Source organism: Diceros bicornis, chromosome 10 (genome assembly GCF_020826845.1).
Source record: "Diceros bicornis minor isolate mBicDic1 chromosome 10, mDicBic1.mat.cur, whole genome shotgun sequence".
NCBI lineage: Eukaryota > Metazoa > Chordata > Mammalia > Perissodactyla > Rhinocerotidae > Diceros > Diceros bicornis.
In genome coordinates this window covers 41,881,173-41,898,511 of record NC_080749.1, presented here as the reverse complement: position 1 = coordinate 41,898,511, position 17,339 = coordinate 41,881,173, and the positions used below count along the sequence as shown (strand labels likewise).

Below are 17,339 nucleotides of genomic sequence, written 5' to 3'. Positions count from 1 at the left end.
GCTGCTGGCAGCCCAGGTTCGGATCCCAGGCGCGCACCGACGCACCGCTTCTCCAGCCATGCTGAGGCTGTGTCCCACCTACAGCAACTAGAAGGACGTGCAGCTATGACATACAACTATCTACTGGGGCTTTGGGGGAAAAAATAAATAAAATTATAAAAAAATTATCTCAGGCCAGCCCCGTGGCTTAGCAGTTAAGTGCGCATGCTCCACTACTGGCAGCCCAGGTTCGGAGCCCGGGTGCGCACCGACGCACTGCTTGTCTGGCCACGCTGAGGCCACGTCCCACATACAGCAACTAGAAGGATGTGCAACTATGACATACAACTACCTTACTGGGGCTTTGGGGAGAAAAAGGGCGAGAAAAAAGGAGGATTGGCAATAGATGTTAGCTCAGGGCCAGTCTTCCTCAGCAAAAAAAAAAAAAAAGGATTGGCATGGATGTTAGCTCAGGGATGATCCTCCTCATTAAAAAAAAAAAAATTATTAGCCAATAACACTTTTCCCCTCCTACACAGGTTTTTGTTTTTGACCTTTAGTTTAAATATACAGCTTTAAAGAAGGACTGAAAATACTTGACTTAGCCTCGCGAGTAATACGGCAGTAACCAGACAATAACCTGAAGTAGTATTAGAGAATACTTAAGCTTAAGATTCCGAGTCAGAATTTTATCACACTACAACAGTTTTATGTTCACTCCCATTCATACTACTTTGAAACTGAAATATGTGGGTATAGAGACAAATACACTTTTTTTCTTTTTTGTGAGGAAGATCCGCCCTGAGCTAACATCTGCCAGTCCTGCATTTTTTTTGTGGTGAGGAAGACTGGCCCTGGGCTAACAGCCATGCCCATCTTCCTCTACTTTATATGGGACGCCGCCACAGCATGGCTTGCCAAGCAGTGCGTCGGTGTGCGCCCAGGATCCGAACCGAGAAACCCCAGGCCGCCACAGCGGAGTGCGTGCACTTAACCACTTGCGCCACTGGGCCGGCCCCCAAATACACACTTTTAACTGACAATGCAAATGTGCTGAAGAACAAACTTTCATCTTAACACAGTGTTCAGTGAGTGTATTGCCAGTGTCTGAGAGTTATAGTACTAAAGATACCCTGTTGCCAGTAAAAACAGACACCAAGATTTCTGGAACAGGTCAGTATAACATGCTCATCTTCGTATATTCTTCCTATTTCAGGCAAAAAGACTAATTTTGACCCTTGAATATTTTGGAATTTCTAAAAGCTGTCACCCTGGTTCTGAAATTATTATTAAATGAAATTAAATATGCATTTGGTAGTTTAAAAATAGGCCTTTCACTATTTTCTTTAGGGTAACAATATCACCCAGGATTTAAGGTAGACAGTTGTCATCAGGATATTCTCTACTTATCCATTGTTTCATTTAATGCAAAAGAAATTCTATTAAGAGTCTTTATTCCATACGGAAAAGTACAGTAGTTGTGCAGAAACAAAACTACATAACAAAAGAGTAAGACTTTCACAAACATTAAAGAAAACAATAAACAATAAATAAGCCATAGCAGTTATAGCAGAACTCACGAAAAGCCTGTAAAAAAATGATAAAGCTGTACAAAGTACACTGTACACACTCAGGAACAAATGTTGAAGAAGGACACCAGAAGATTCCTATTTGTACAAAACCATAATGATGCTCACAGGAACTTCATTACAACTATTCATTTTTAAAACATTCTGTAAATATAGAACTTCCTTCTCCCCAACTCTAGAAAATAAATTTCACATCCCAACATATAAAACAAATACGCTCCCACCTCTCTCAAACTAGCATTTTAACATCCTCCAATAGCACACCATTTTCATATAAAAATACCTTTAAACCAAGGTTCATTCCTGTACCTTATCTTTACAAATGAATAATACATCAGTTTGGACTTAAGTAGCACCTCAAAGGTGTTCATATAAATGAGATAAAGTGCCGTTACTGGTATACTGTTAACATGCCATAATAATATATTGTTCAGTGCAATAACCAGCATGGATGAAGCTTAGAAAGAACATGCAAATAAATGACTTTTTTTTTTTAAGATTAACTACTTGAAATAGTTATATTTACAAGTCTGAATACAACTTAGCTATTTTAATATGTACAATATGTGACTATAAAGTAATGATTGTATAATAAAACACAAACCACCACCAACCATACCTTAAGTATCCAAATTAAATACTGTCCTTACAGGATCTTGGAAGGCTTATGCCAGGAGCGCTATCATCGTTAACAGCAGTTTGGGAACCAGCTGAAAGCTAATTTACGTGTCACCGAGAATGCTGTACTCTTGGTATTTTAGCCCAAATCCAACTTGACCACCCATCATGATTCCAAATGGCTTATACTGTTTCCAAATATTAAAAACACCTTGAAGCGGGAATATAGTTCCAAAAAAGGTGCTATAAAAATATTTTTAATGAGAACCATTAACACAGAAGTGTTTAATCCTCTTAAGGGAACTTCTATGAAGGGAACAATACTTGGATATTCTCGTATTTTGCTTTAAAAACAAAAAAATCAGCTATATAACATATATAGTCACATTTATAATGAGCTAGAAATCACTCAGGTCTTAAATACATATATTTGGGGGTTTGACTCAATGGAGCTTGAAAATTTCATCTTTTCCAGAATACATCATCTGGATATTATGTCTTGAGTTAAACCTATCACTAGACATTTGCATTCTCTAAGAAATGTTATGATTTTATCACATAGCAAAGGCTAGGAGAAAAATGATAAAAACCAAACAATTTCATAAGAGAAAAGCATGAGCTAATGTCTTCTTGGTTGTCTTAAATTTTTAACTTAATAGGCATAACTAATTGTAGTTTTCAATTCTGGTTAGCATTCTTATTTATGGTGACTTCTAGCTATTTATCAAAGAAGTTTTATCCCACATTTTTAATCCACCCCCAAGGAAAAAAGAAAAAAAAATATGGCTAAAAAGTAATTTTTCTCATGAAAAACCATTTAATTACCATCAGGAGCCAACACACTATTTTCCAAATTCCACAAATGGGTCTCTCTTAAGGTTCACACATTTGACTCTATGAACGATCGCTTTGGTTTTGCTGAAGGAAGGTGACTCCTGCGGGCTTCATTACTGATATGAGGCTGCTGTTTAGACAGACTTTCCTGATACAGATGAGAAACAGTCTTAGTTATCCTGTTCTCTTGACAGTGGCCTGGAATTTGGCACTTCTTTTCCTCTAGCTCCTTCACCTGTGCCCCATTGTGGACACTTCCACCCAGGGTAGAAACGGAACAGATTTTGGCTTGGTTATTATATCCTCCTGCTTGTTTGAGGGAGGGCTTCTCAGAGTTCGAGGCCTGCAGGCCAGCTGCAGAAGATGTGTTTGTCAGGAGCCCCTCTGGCACCTGACAGTGCCAGGTGCGGTTTGGAGGATTGCTCTGCTGTTGGAACCTCGCAGTCTTATCCATGATGCCCATGAATGGAGTATTGCGGGGTCTGTGTTCAGCGATGCCACTCTGAACCTGGTTAACAACCTTGTCTTTAATTCGAGCATCAGGTCCTTGGACCTTGAAGCCATCTGAGAAACTGCTGCTTGAAGTCAAACTACTGGTTGAACTTGACATCTTTATGCTGCTGGACGGAGAACCAGAAGAGCCTGAGCTGGTGAGGGAAGCCGGGTGTCGCATGTCGCTACAGCTCACTGTCCCACTTTGGTTTAGAGGGGCTACGTCCACAGCCATGGCGGCATGAGACAGAAGCCTCTCTGCAGTTTTTATTTTGCTTGGCAAAGGATACGCAGCACCACTCTCACTGTGCTGCAGCTGGACACTGTGGCTGGGGCCCAGCCGATCTCCAAAATGGCCAGAACCAGCTCCCACAGCAAAAGGACCTTTTCCCTCCAAATGCTGGTTTCTGCTACCAGCAGAAGGTGCAGGCATTCTACCTGGCATGGGACTTGGGGGAGGATTCTGAGAAGAGACCTGAATTTTTGTGCTACTGTTTCTCACGCCAGACTGTCCAGAACCCAGATGCTGGCTGGTTTTCACTATCTGTGCCTGCTTGGTGGGCTGCATAACCAATCCTGGCTGGGCTACAGGCTCCCGCAGGGGCTTGTTCATTCCTGGCCTATTCTGTGGCGATACTGGCCTTATTTTGGACTGTAACCCTTCCTGGAGGTTTCGGATATACGGGGAGGGGACAGATGAGGATGGCTGGGACCTGGGAGTCGGGGAAATGGATTCTTCCTGTGGAGAAGTTTCTTCTTCTTCAGCCTCCTCAAGATGAAAGTGGTCGTTTAATCCAGGGGTTGGGGCGTCCTCTTCATTATCGGAGTCATTGGGTGGGGCGGGTGGTGGGCACTGCTGTTTCTGCTGTTGGCTCCTCTGGAGTTGCTTGCATTCGTCTTCTACGCGGGCCAGGAGCCTCTTGATTTCCTGATTGGTAGGAGAGAGTTTCACAGCTTCCCGCAGGTCAGCCAGAGCTGCCGCAAACTGCCTTTATATTAAAACAGAAGATATAATTACAAGCCACGTAAGAACATGCTCTGAATGTAACTGTACCTAAAAGAGCTCTGCTAAAAGGAAAGAGAAGGTAGCTAACAGAGTTTCAAACACTTACTGTGGTGGGAAGGACCCATTTAACTAGCTTAGAGTTACTCAGCTAAGTGGGAGTGCTGAATTCTAATCCAGAGCTATGCAGCTCCAGGGCCCTGCTGTCTCTATCAAGACCACTGGGCTGAGAATGAAAACAGGCATAAATCAGTGGGTGTCAGAATCCTCTAAAAGTTATCTTCACCATCTCCTCTCACCATGGCCACCTCTTACTCAAAGTTTTATATGACTCCTCCTCCCTTCTCCACCACCTCCTCTTAATGTCTGTAGTTGGCAGTTTCACTGATAATATGCACGAATCAAGGAACTTTATTTTGCAGTAAGTGTCAACTGGGATGGAGGGGAGGAATAGTTATCGAGATGTCAGGAGAAAATAAAAGTTCAGCCATTGCTAGTAATATCCATTACTGTGCCTCTTAGAAGCTACCAATTTCATATTAAAAGGGATGAGAGGCATTTGAGTAATGCTTGTGAATCAGAAGCCCCCAAAGTCAACCAGCAGCTTCAACACTATAGAAACACAAGAAGGCTTCTCTAGTCACATGTCTACCCCCAGACAGTACCTGCTGTTTCTCTTTGCTCTTGCCCTGGCATAAAAGGCTTCATAGGACTTTGGTTTCAATTCAAGAGCCTTGGAAGCAAATTCTTCTGCCATGCCAAAGTCCTGGTGTCAATATTTAAATAACATGAGTCAAAACAAGCACTGAAACATGATTACAGGCAACTTTTTAATAAGAGTTTTGCTCTAAACGTTAGCAGAGAATTGCGACATAACTGAAGAGAGATGAAGGGCAAGGTAAGTTTGTTCCACTTTAAGGTCAGGAGATAGTTAAAACTTTATTTAATATTCTTAAGAGAAGAATCCAGGAGAGAAGCAAAAATTGATGATTCAGGGGAGAGAGGAGAACAGAGGTAGAAGCAGTGCACCAGAAGGCAAGAGCAGATAGAACCCAGCACACCAGTGGAGGGTTCAGCCTCAAGAGAAGGGCACCGATGCTTCATCCACCAATAACAGCAGGGAAGGCAGAGTATGTGGGCACAGAAGTAGGCAGGTCAATAGATTTGGTGGTGGGAGGATGAGGTTAAAAAATATAGAAGAAAGAAAGAAGTACTGAAACAAATCTAGTTACTAGTTACAAATTAACTATGAGTGAACTACCATTAATCACAAATTAACCAGTTACTGGCATACCCTCTGAACCAACTTAATAAACACCAGGCAAATTATAACGTATTTGTGTTGAACTTTATGATGCCCTTTCCTTCTGAATCTGGGAATGGGCCACTCAAGACAATGTCAGCAATACACAGTTGGGGAGGGGTGAAGGAGCAGTTTGCATTTGCTTCTCCTCACTAAAGCAGAGGAAACTATACCCGAGTGCACTCTCTCAACATCTTGAGAGGTGGGTAGTGACAGGGATCTCCAAGAGCAGCAGCTTCCCATACGCCAGGTTCACAGAAATGTGCAAACACATCAGGAGTTCCCATGATTTGGTCTGGGGTAGGGCTGGCCTGCACCACTGTGACAACATTCCATTGCTGAAGGACTGGAATTAGGGGGCACAGCTTACATTTGTTTTTCTTCGGCAGCGAGACAAATTGAGATAGAGGGAAACTCTTAGTTCATTGAATGGTCTCATGTCCTCTCCAAATCCTTCTCGAGGAAACTTCCTTAAGGCATACTGGTACCTCTGGGCTGCCTCTTTCATCTTCCCTTTCTAGGATCCAAAAATCACAGAAATTTATCCTTTTCCAGAGGCTCCAAGATGAATAAGCTCCCACCATCTTGAAGATCCTGGCGAGGTTATTCTCCCCCCACTACCAAAAGCATTACAGCACATTGAAAGGATCCTGCTAAGTGCTGTAGGAGAACCAGAACACTAATCGGCATGAACACACGTGGCCTCACCACATGCACAGGCTTCTGCAACATGTGCTTCACACAGTAAGAAAGAAGCTGGTTTTATAGGAAGGTGTCTGTAAACAGCCAAATTGATAACTATCAATCTTAATACTTCAGATTATCGTTCTTCTCTATTATATATTTTTGAAAACCATTTTCATGAATGATTTCCCATCTAAAGATATTTTAATGCTAGGTGTAATAGAAATTAGATGAAAAAATGATGCAGTTCCTAAGGCAAGTAGAGTCTTGTGGATAAACCCAGATCTTGCTGTAGAATCATAATTTTTCTTTTAAGAGGAACTAAAGCATGGGCTTTAAAAATCAGAACAGCACTGCACGTCATTTCCAAGGCTAAAGAGATCCATTTGCCCAGTCAGTTCTGTTGCACAGCAGGTATGAAGTCGGTTGAAAATGGCTTGTTATTTCTAACGTAATTGCCCACCAAAATTCATATTAAAACCACTTCAAAGCCACAACAATACACACCCTGAACTCAATTTCAAACTGATTCCAAGCCAGGAACCCTGCTGGGTCATGCTATATGCCTATTTATTTGTTATTAAAAAAAGAAAAGGAAAAACTAAAACATAACAAGTGCAGCAGCCTCATGGTAAAAAAGATTAAAATGGTCATAATCTAGTTTTTTGTTTGCATAATCTTTTAATTCTGGCTAATCACAGACCTGGAAAGAAGAGTGATCCATGTAAACGGCCAGAGCGTCCATCTAAAGCAGGGGGTGGCAAACTACAGCCTCCGGGCCAACTCTAGCCTGCCACCTGTTTTCACAAATACAGTTTGATTGGGACACAGCCACGCTCACTCGTTTATGTATTATCTGTGGCTGCTTTTGTGCCACAACACCAAAGCTGGGTAGTTGTGACAGAGACCACAATGCATGCCCTAAAATATTTACTATCCGGCCCTTTACAGAAAAAGCTTTTTGACCTAAACTCATTTGTTATTTTGGAAAATTTACTTTAAAGTCAAATTTATTAATCTGCAAGCAACTAGAAGGATGTGCAACTATGACATACAACTATCTACTGGGGCTTTGGGGGAAAAATAAATGAATGAATAAAATTATTTTAAAAAATTCATTAATCTGCAAATCATATTTCCATTTCTAAGGGAAAATGGAAAAAAATTAATTCAGTCTCCTGAGTAACTAAGCATTATATATTACTTGACTATCTTAAGTAAAAATATCTCTGGAAACAGTTTCAAATTCCAGAAGCTTATAGATATTAAAAATAAGATAGTAAAGGCTTAAGAGACTTAATGATTCTTTTTTTCTGAAAATGTCTCCTGAGTGCTCCTTTCCCATGTGGCTCGTGACTCCACGCACTGAGGAATCTCTGTATGACAGGCCAGTTGAACTAGCAGCAGCTCTGCCTGCACACCAAGGCTTCAGGCCGTAAGTCATAGTTACAGCTGCAAGGATTCGGTCAGACATAATGGGTCTCAAACACAAAGAGAAGTGCTTTCCACCTTGAAGATTCTGCCGTTAAGCTATTAAAGCCTGGGCGTGAGGCCAGGCGAGCATCTCTTGGAACTTCTATTAAAGCTAAGCTACACCGATTCTGTGCGGCAGCACAGCTACGTTCATTATCCACCAAACTGAAGATGCTCGCAGGCCGTTACAACATCACACAAAAGGGCACAACCACTTACTTTGTACATCATATTTCCTTCCTCCATCAATTTCTGTAAAAGTATAATCAAAATATCAGGTTTGGAAGTAGCCATCGCCCAAGCAGCATTTCCTGCAAAATAAACACACGTTCAGAGGCACTGCGGTGATTGTGAAGGAGAGGAGGTCAAGGCTGCTGTGCCCCACCACAGCCAAGATCACAAACAGCAGAGAGCCCAGCTGCAGAGGACACTGCTTGTGTCCTGCAGGCCCCCAGACAACAGTATAATGAAGGAAGGGGAGCAGGACAGCCGTGAGCAGGTGTCCCTTCTACTCCGTCTACGCTGAACTAATCACTTAGGAGGGAAACTGTACCTGGCACCAAGTGTTGTTATTCTGGTGAAAAAAGTACTGGGAAACTAACACATCAGAGCAGCCGTGACCCATCCCTCCCTTCTGATGGGGATTTGGGAGGGAAATCAATCAAACCAGGCTTCAGAATCATCTCCTTGTTTCGGCAGTGCCATGACTGCTGGCAAATGAAGGTGTGTTCCCAACATCCTCTTGCACTCCGCTGCAGTCTGCCATTCACATCTACTCTGAGCGTCTTAGCTTTGGCCCTTCTGCCCTCTTCCCACACCCATGCTCTCGCCCTCCTTGCTCACGTCTATGTCCAGCTCCTCCCAGCCGACAGCACGGCCACGATCTTCTTTCTCACCCTCCGTAAACACTTGGAGGGAGCAGTGCTGATGAGCACAGACTCAGGAGTCCGGCTGCTCGGGTTCAACCGTGACTCCTCCACTTACTGTGACCTTAGGGAAGCTACTTACCTCCTTTGTGCATTGGTTTTCTCCCCTGTAACACGGTGGTATTATCCCTACCTACTTACAGGGCAGGTGAGGATTAAAGAAGTTAAAATATGACACTGCTCAGAAGAGCTCCCAACACTGTGAACTGCTTACTAATATTAGCGAATCTCATCCTCCACATCGCGGTCCCCTCTCCAGAACTGCCGCTGGCCAAAGTTCTGCCATATCAAACCCCAACAGCAATGTACTGGTTGCTTTATCCCCACATATTCTGAATAGTGTGTCATATTCCAACCTGCCATACAGAAGGGCTCTCCCCATCCCCGGACGTTATCTTCAAGTACCCGCCTCTTGTCTCCAGTAAACACATGAACTCTCCCTCACAGAAGCGGCACTGGGGGTGGGGGGGTGTGCCATTTCCTACCCAGCCGACTGTGATTACTCTACAACAGTGCTTCTCAAACCCAGCCGCTCATGAGAACCACCCGTGAGCTTTCCTAACCACTAAGACGCCCCCGCCCCCCGCGTCTCATCCAACTGCTCCCTGGCGTGGCTGCCGGGTATCCGTACACCCCACTATTCTAGACTGTCCTTCAACATCAGCCTCCACTTCATCCCCACACTGGCAATATTACAAGCTATTTAAACATTTTGGATGACTGTGTTTAAACGAGCCTTACAAAGGGAGAAAAAAAAAAATCTCCAAACACCAGACATCTTAACCCCGGGCGCAGATAAGTCTTCACGGGCCCTAACATACTCTAAAATCGTAAGCTAACCTCCCTCTCGCTGCTGAACTGAGGTGGTTACTGACCTAATTTGGCTCCTTTTCTCAGCAGTGTAACCACTACAGATGTGTTTCGACAACCAATGGCTCTGTCCAAGGGACGCATACCGCTGTGGTCCACGTGCTCAATCACGGCTCCCTTCTCAACCAGATACAGCACCTGCAGCGGGGAGAACAGAGGCCTGAGGAGCGGCTCGTGGCAGGAGCACCGCAACTCGCCCACCTCTGCACTCTGGTGCAGGAGCTGGCAGTCTTAGCTTTACTCCCATCTTAGATGCCTCTGGCCATTAGGGATCCTGGAATGGAAATGAAGTTGACAGGAAACAGAGAAGAGAAGCGGTAACTCAGAGCTAAAACCCGCTGTTATTAGCAATGAGGAAGGCAGGTGAATGCTCCCAGGGACAGGCACGTTGTGTACACGCACTCATATACCACAGATGGGCACACGCACATGTCATCATCTGTCTCTCTCTCACCCCACTTCCCAGGCCACAGAGATGAGACACAGTCACCTTTTCATCCCCCGTTACTTAGGAGGTACACTTGTGCAACAGCTCCAACATACTGGCAGGCAATGATAACGGGCACTTCAGAAACACTCAGATCCACACAGCCTGGGTATAGCAAACTGGAAAGATTAGCAGCTTGGGATCAGATGGATCTCATTATAAATCATTTAAGGCTTAGGAAAGAAACTTGGATATTGTGACTGTAAAGATGGCGAGTTTGAGACCCTGGTACAATGACTGATTTGATATGATAAAAAGTTGTGACTTGGACTAAGAGAACAAGAAATAGCACTTTGGCTACTTAAAGTGCTCTACTTACTGGAAAAGAAGTCTGTAGCTAGTTTAGATTTTCATGTGGATCTAACAAATCCCATCAGTCCGCCAGCTGTTCAAAATGATACTATAGGGATTAATATCCAGACTATATAAAGAACTCCTACAACTCAACAACAAAAATCCTGAATAACCCAATTTGAAAATGGGCAAAGGATCTGAATAGATATTTCCCCACAGATGATATATAAATGGTCAATAAGCATATGAAAAGATGCTCAACATCACCGATCATTAGGGAAATGCAAATCAAAACCACAATGAGATCTCACCTCACTGTTAGGACAGCTACTATCAAAAAATAATACAAAACAGAAAATAATAAGTGTTGGTGAGGATGCAGAGAAATAGCAACCCTGTGCACTGCTGGTGGGAATGTAAAATGATGCAGCCACTCTGGACACCGTATGGAGGTTCCTCAACAAACTAAAGAGAGAATTACCATATGATCCAGCAATCCCACTTCTGGGCATATATCCAAAAGAATATGGATAGATCTTGAAGAATTTGTAGGACCTCAAAGAGATATTCGCACCCATGTTCATAACAACACTACTCACAATAGCCAAGAGGTGGAAGCAACCCAAGTGTCCACCGATAGATGAATGGATAAACAAAATATGGTATATATATACAATGGAATATTCTTTAGCCTTAAAAAGGAAGGAAATCCTATTTCATGCTATAACTTGGATGAACCTTGAAGACATTATGCTAAGAGAAATAAGCCAGTTACAAAAGGACAAATATTGTATGATTCCACTTATATGAGGTACCTAGAGTAGTCAAATTTAGAGACACAGAAAGTAGAATGGCGGTTGCCAGGGGCTGGGGGAAGGAGGGAATGAGGAGTTATTTAGTGGGTACTGACTTTCAGTTTTACAAGATGAGAAACTCTGGACATTGGATGTACAACAATGTGAGTATACTTAACAGTACTGAACTCATTACTTAGAAATGGTTAAGATGGCACATTTTATGTTGTGTTATTGACCACAATTGAAAAAAAAAAAGACACTAGAATGCTAAGCTCCTTCACTCTTCCCTCAACTACAACATTTGGTAAGGTAGTATAAGCTGAAAAAGAAAAGTGTGGATATGTGAGGTTTAGTTAAATAGCTGTTTTTGAAAATCGACATTAAGTATAGTTCACAATGTCCAGGAAATTGAGACCATTTAACTCTAACATCACTGCCTTTTAAAAGCATCAAGGGGGGCTGGCCTGGTGGCGTAATGGTTGACTTCAGGCATTCTGCTTCAGCGGCCTGGGGTTCGCCAGTTTGAATCCTGGGTGCAGACCTACTCACCACTCATCAAGCCATGCTGAGGTGGCGTCCCACATAGAAGAGCTACAACACTACAACTATGATACACAACTATGTACTGGGGCTTTGGGGAGAAAAAAGAAAAAGAGGAAGAGTGGCAACAGATGTTAGCACAGGGCCAATCTTCCTCAAAAAAATAAATAAAAATAAATAAATAAAAGCATCAGGCACAGACATGCAGTGCAATCCTGGTTTTTGCTCCAAGGTGCACAGCTTCTAGCAACACAAAACCTGTCTGTCTAGCTAATCCTCACATTAGACGTAAGTGATTTTTAAATGATCTATACAGGAATTCTACTTACATGGATTACTATGAGAAAATACATATACATGCATATGTGAAAACATATTCCTGTATGTGTCTGTTGTATATGCAGTTTGTAATCACGTATTTTTAAGCTTTTAAGAGTCTATTAAAACATTTACTACAGTTCTGGAATAGACTGCATGTCACGGAATTAAAGAAAAATGAAAGATACTCCACCACACACACGTACACACTGACCACACACAGGCACAGCCTCACACACACTCTGGAAAGGGTTTAGTCCCTGGGCTCCTCTGCGGCGCTGGGGTGGCGTGCAGGTGGGGGAGCGTGACCACCTGCGGGTACCTACCGTCTCTGCGTCGCCGTAGAAGGCGGCCAGGTCCAGGGGAGTGCGGCCGTTCTTGTCCGTCTGGTCTATCTCGGCTCCTTCCTCAACCAGAAACTGGACCACTGCCCTGTGACCTTTCAGACAAGCCCAGCTTAACGCTGACAGACCCTCTTTGTCCACAGAAGAAAGGGCGGCACCTGATAGAAAAGCCCATTCACAGAGCGTGAACTCCGGGAGACAAAGCCCAGACACAACCCTCACACCGCCAACCCCCAGCCGGAACGGTGGCAATCCGGCGCTGTGAAATTCGAAGCCGGCCGGCAAACGGTCAGCACTGTTGAAGCTGAGTAATGGGTATGTGGGCTGCATTACCTAGTTGCCCAACTTGTGTGCACGTTAGAAAATCTCCATGACAAAAAGACTATTGAACTTCGAATCAGAAAGTATTGAATGGGTCTGCCAAAGCTCTTTTCTTTGTCCACCTAAAGAAACCTAAGCAGGCCAGACAGTGCTGCTACCTTTTGAAAGGAGAAATTCCACGGTGCTCAAGTGCCCTTCACAAGCAGCCACCATGAGGGGCGTCCGGCCCTGCTTGTCACTTAGGTTCACATCACAGCCGTGTTCCAACAGCAATCTAACGATCTGAAAGAAACACTCGAAATTACAATCTCCCTGCTGTATTTTAAATTACGTTCTCTATACCCAGGCAGGATTTTTCCACCTTTAAAGGTAGTAAAAGAACTCTCCTCTTTTAAAAAGTCCTCTGATTTGTGTAATCCGCGGGGCCTATAAAATCTTCCTATTGTATTCCTTTGAAGAGAATCTTCTTCCAAATATATACTCTTTTTAACATGCCCAATTTATTACTATATCTATAAAACATGCACATTCCGGGCAGAAACAGTAATTTGGAGATGGGGGTTGCAAATCACAATCAAGTAATGACCACACAGCCACAACAAGGCATCCGGGATAACTGAGCAGAATGAAAGGGGTCATGGGTAATGGTATGGGTCCCCAGGCTGGCACTGAAGCTATGTTTCTGTAGAAGGGCACAGGGCAGGGGAAGGGAGCGCAGGGAAACATTCATCCACCACACCCCCACGCAATCTGCTTTTCTAAGACTCGGGGCTTGGTGGATGGCTTGACGTTCACAGTGGGCAATTTTCAGCAAAGCTTCCTGGAGAAGATTCTCAGTCTCAGGACCATGCCTTTACGCAGGACACGGTGATGAGGTTGGAGAACAAAAACAAGAAACCAGAGCGGCGTCTCGTGTAACTGCCATCCAGGGGATGGCTTTATCCAGGGTAGTCCAGAGCCTCTCTCTCTGACATGATATTTGTTCTATTGCCACAGCAACAGAAGGTGGCATATTTCCATTGTTTTCTTGTTCTTGACACACTAACAAATGCTTTCTAAACTTCCCCGTGACTTGGGAACAGACCAGGAGAAAAGGTTAGCCGGGGCATCATGTAGAAGCCGTGAGGGCAGCAGGCAATGGATGGTACAATCCAAGCTCTTGGAAATGAAAGAAGAAAAGCCCAAATCTTGGTGGGGGGCACTCTTAGCTCCTACCAGCAGAGCTAGCAGGAATCAGGAGGGACATGATGCCATGATGTAAACTTGGGTCTAGAAAATTCTTCCTTTAATGGACACGGTAAGATCCATATATTTGTCGTTTTTGTGTAATCTGGTGCCAGGCATGGGTAGATACATGGCCACTGTTTACAAAATGAAGGAATAAACGACTGAACCACTGCTCTTAAGGATCCCCTGCTCCCTTGAATTAAGGGCAAGAACATGTCATTCCTAGTAAAAAAAAAAAAATCAGCCTGCATCACAGTGCTGGGCCAGAGGGAAAATGTGTCCTTTACCAAAGAGCACCACAGATGGGTTGGCAAATGGGTTACACAATCACAACAACAACAGACAGGTTACATACAACAAGTCTTCTTTTATCATGATGGGGTCCACCCACTCCATTTCCCCGCCCCAGTTAAAAGGAAGCAGCTGTGGGTCTCTGACCTGGTTACCAGCCTTGCTCATGGTTACCAGCCCACATGGCTGACTGTGCTGGCCTGTCAAATGTTTGCCTTTATCAAGTAGTACTGACAGCACAAGCAGAAGCCAAGAACATGAAAAAGACAGACAGGGCCCAGAGGAGCCGCGGGTGGGCCCAGGGGAGACAGGCAAGAGTGAACTCTATCCTCACTCTCATTGTTTCTTTCCTTTTTTTTTTTTTTTTTTGGTGAGGAAGATCAGCCCTGAGCTAACATCCGATGCCAATCCTCTTCTTTTTTTTCTGAGGAAGATTGGCCCTGAGCTAACATCCGTGCCCATCTTCCTCTACTTTATATGGGACACCGCCACAGCATGGCTTGACAAGCGGTGCGTTGGTGTGCGCCCAGGATCCGAACCTGTGAACCCTTGGGCCGCCGCAGCAGAGCGTGCGCACTTAACCGCTGTGCCACCGGGCCGGCCCCTCTCATTGTTTCTGAAGCATCCAGGGGCCCATGGGTACCTGCCAATGCCCCTGGCGTGCTGCACAAAACAAAGGTGGGACCCCTCTCCTGTTAGTCCGAGACACAGCAGCTCCGTGCTCCAGCAGCAGCTCGCAGACCTCCAGCTTCCCTCGTCCGGCAGCGGCAGTCAGGGCTAAAGGAAAGTCACAGGGAAGGAGGAGGGTGTTAGTATGTGGAGGCTAAAGGCGGCCACAGATTCTCTGACACTCCTGCCATTGACACAAAGGGGTCTATATGTCCAACTCCTCTTGAATCTGGGTGGGCTATGTGACAGTTTGACCAACAGAACACAGTGGAAATGATGCTATGCCAGTGTCTGGGCCCAGGTCCTGAGACGGGCAACTTCCATTTTCACAGACACTCATTCTTGGAACCCAGATGCCATGTGTGAGCAAGCCCAAGCAGCCTGTGGTGAGGCCCACAGGGAGAAGAACTGAGGCCTGTGCACGGTTGACAGTCCCAGATGAGCTCTCAGCAGCCAGCCAACAACAAACTGCCAACCATGTACGTGCGCCATTCTGGAAATGGAGCCCCAGGCTGAGTTAAGCCACACCAGCTAAAGCTGTGTGAGCAGAGGTGAGCCACCCCTACCGAGTCTGGCTCAATTTGTCAAGTCAGGAGCCACTAAGTTTTCGTTTTATTGTTTTATTACTATTATTTTTCATAGCAAGAGAAAACCAGAATATAGTGCAACATAAGCACAGAGATCAGTATTATTGTCCAGTCTGGCCTCTTACCCTAGAGTCATAAATTTCACTCAACAAGAACTAATAATTACTGAGAGAGTCAAGAGCGGATCACATCATTCCTGCCTTTACGGAGCTTAGAATCTCTGAAACAAGTTAAGATTCAGGATTAAGAATGTCAAGAAAGCAAGAAAGGGAGATCGGATTGTAGAGGGCCCTGAGCGCTCAGGCGAACAGCCCAGTGTGGTCCTGGAGGCAGTGAGCCGCCGGCTGGTAGCGGTGGTGCTGGGGGGAGGGGTGGGCAGCCAGGGATAAAATGACATGAAGGGCAAGAGAACACAGAACAGGGTTCTCATGATGCCCTCACATCAGTGACCATGCCTCCCACCCCAAGATGTGATTCTTAATGGCGGGTTAAAAAGAAGGGTTAGTTAGAAGAGGGGCCTCTGCTACACCATGTGATAATCGTCTAGAGGAAAGGACAGTAGTAGGTTGTGAGGACAATCCCAGGCCAGGACGACAAGCTTTCAGTCAACAAGAGGACAGGAAGGGGCTGAGGGCGGGGGATGGAGATACCTCAGGAGGGAGCACCTACAACATCAAGGAGGAGGAAGGAGAGGGTCGAGTGGGATGCTGCGGCTCTGTTCCTGCCTGTGACAACCTCATTTTTAAATATAGCCTCACACCTACGCATTTCCAATTTCCAGAAGAGACCAAGCATTACTACAAATCAGTACGCCATGTCAGTGTGAAAATGGGTAAAACACAAGAACAGGCCCTTCACGAGGTGAAGTCCAAATGCCAATGAAATTTGAAAAGTGCCCAACCTCATTAGTAATCCAAGTAATTGAGAAACGGATGTGGAACGACGGAACGCTTGCATGCTGCAGGTGGGAGTGAAGACCGGGGGACCCGCTCTGGAAAACAGCCTGATACCACTGAGTAAGGCTGAAGACACACACATCCTACCACCCCGCAACCCCCCAGAAGACGGGCGCCTGGAGGTGCCCTTGGAGAGCACTGAGAGACATGTGCAACCATGCTGAGAGCAGCCCCAAACTGGGCACAACCCAGATGGCCATCAACAGTAGAACAAATTGTGATATAGTCAAACAATGGAACACCATACAGCAATGACAATAACACTATGCAGCTAAAGGCAACACAAGGGGTCATCTCACAAACTTAACATGAATTCAAAGAAACAAAGCACAAAAGGACACACGGGGTGACTGTTCACACATAGTTCAGAAACAGCACTGCTGCAGTGGTCTCAGAAGAGACCAATCTGTGGACCTCCTTTAGGAAGCGAGGGGCCTGGCTCAGCTGCGACTCCCTAGTTCTACGTCCTGCTCTCCTGGGCACCTAAGACCAGGGGAGCCAAGGATTCAGGAATGCGGCTTTCCACACGCACATCTAGGTCCCTCTGTCCTCTTCAGACCCCCTCTCAGGACAGACAGCTGTACTTACTCTAACTTCCAGTCAGCTTGGCCATGGTTTAACCCCCAGGAGCCACACACACAAAACGATATAAACCTGGGCCTGATCTCCCTGTGACGAAGGGCAGTTCTTCCCAGGAACAAAGAAGTCTCTACAGACTGTACCCAGGGACACAGTGC

General features: G+C 44.8%; 1 protein-coding gene across 11 annotated transcripts in view; it reads right to left on the bottom strand.

The window, feature by feature from the left end:
- Nucleotides 1–1,416: 1,416 nt before the first annotated feature.
- Nucleotides 1,417–17,339, bottom strand: part of TANC1 (tetratricopeptide repeat, ankyrin repeat and coiled-coil containing 1) — a 230,894-nt gene continuing 214,971 nt past the window's right edge. For all 11 annotated transcript variants that reach the window (XM_058549031.1, XM_058549030.1, XM_058549027.1 and 8 more), the window contains 8 exons: nt 15,034–15,167; nt 13,031–13,154; nt 12,534–12,709; nt 9,777–9,909; nt 8,195–8,286; nt 6,189–6,335; nt 5,181–5,281; nt 1,417–4,501 (listed from right to left, as the gene is read on the bottom strand). In XM_058549031.1, coding sequence (XP_058405014.1) covers nt 3,067–4,501; nt 5,181–5,281; nt 6,189–6,335; nt 8,195–8,286; nt 9,777–9,909; nt 12,534–12,709; nt 13,031–13,154; nt 15,034–15,167 — 2,342 coding nt within the window. In that variant the 3' untranslated portion in view covers nt 1,417–3,066. The remainder of the gene's footprint in view (nt 4,502–5,180; nt 5,282–6,188; nt 6,336–8,194; nt 8,287–9,776; nt 9,910–12,533; nt 12,710–13,030; nt 13,155–15,033; nt 15,168–17,339) is intronic.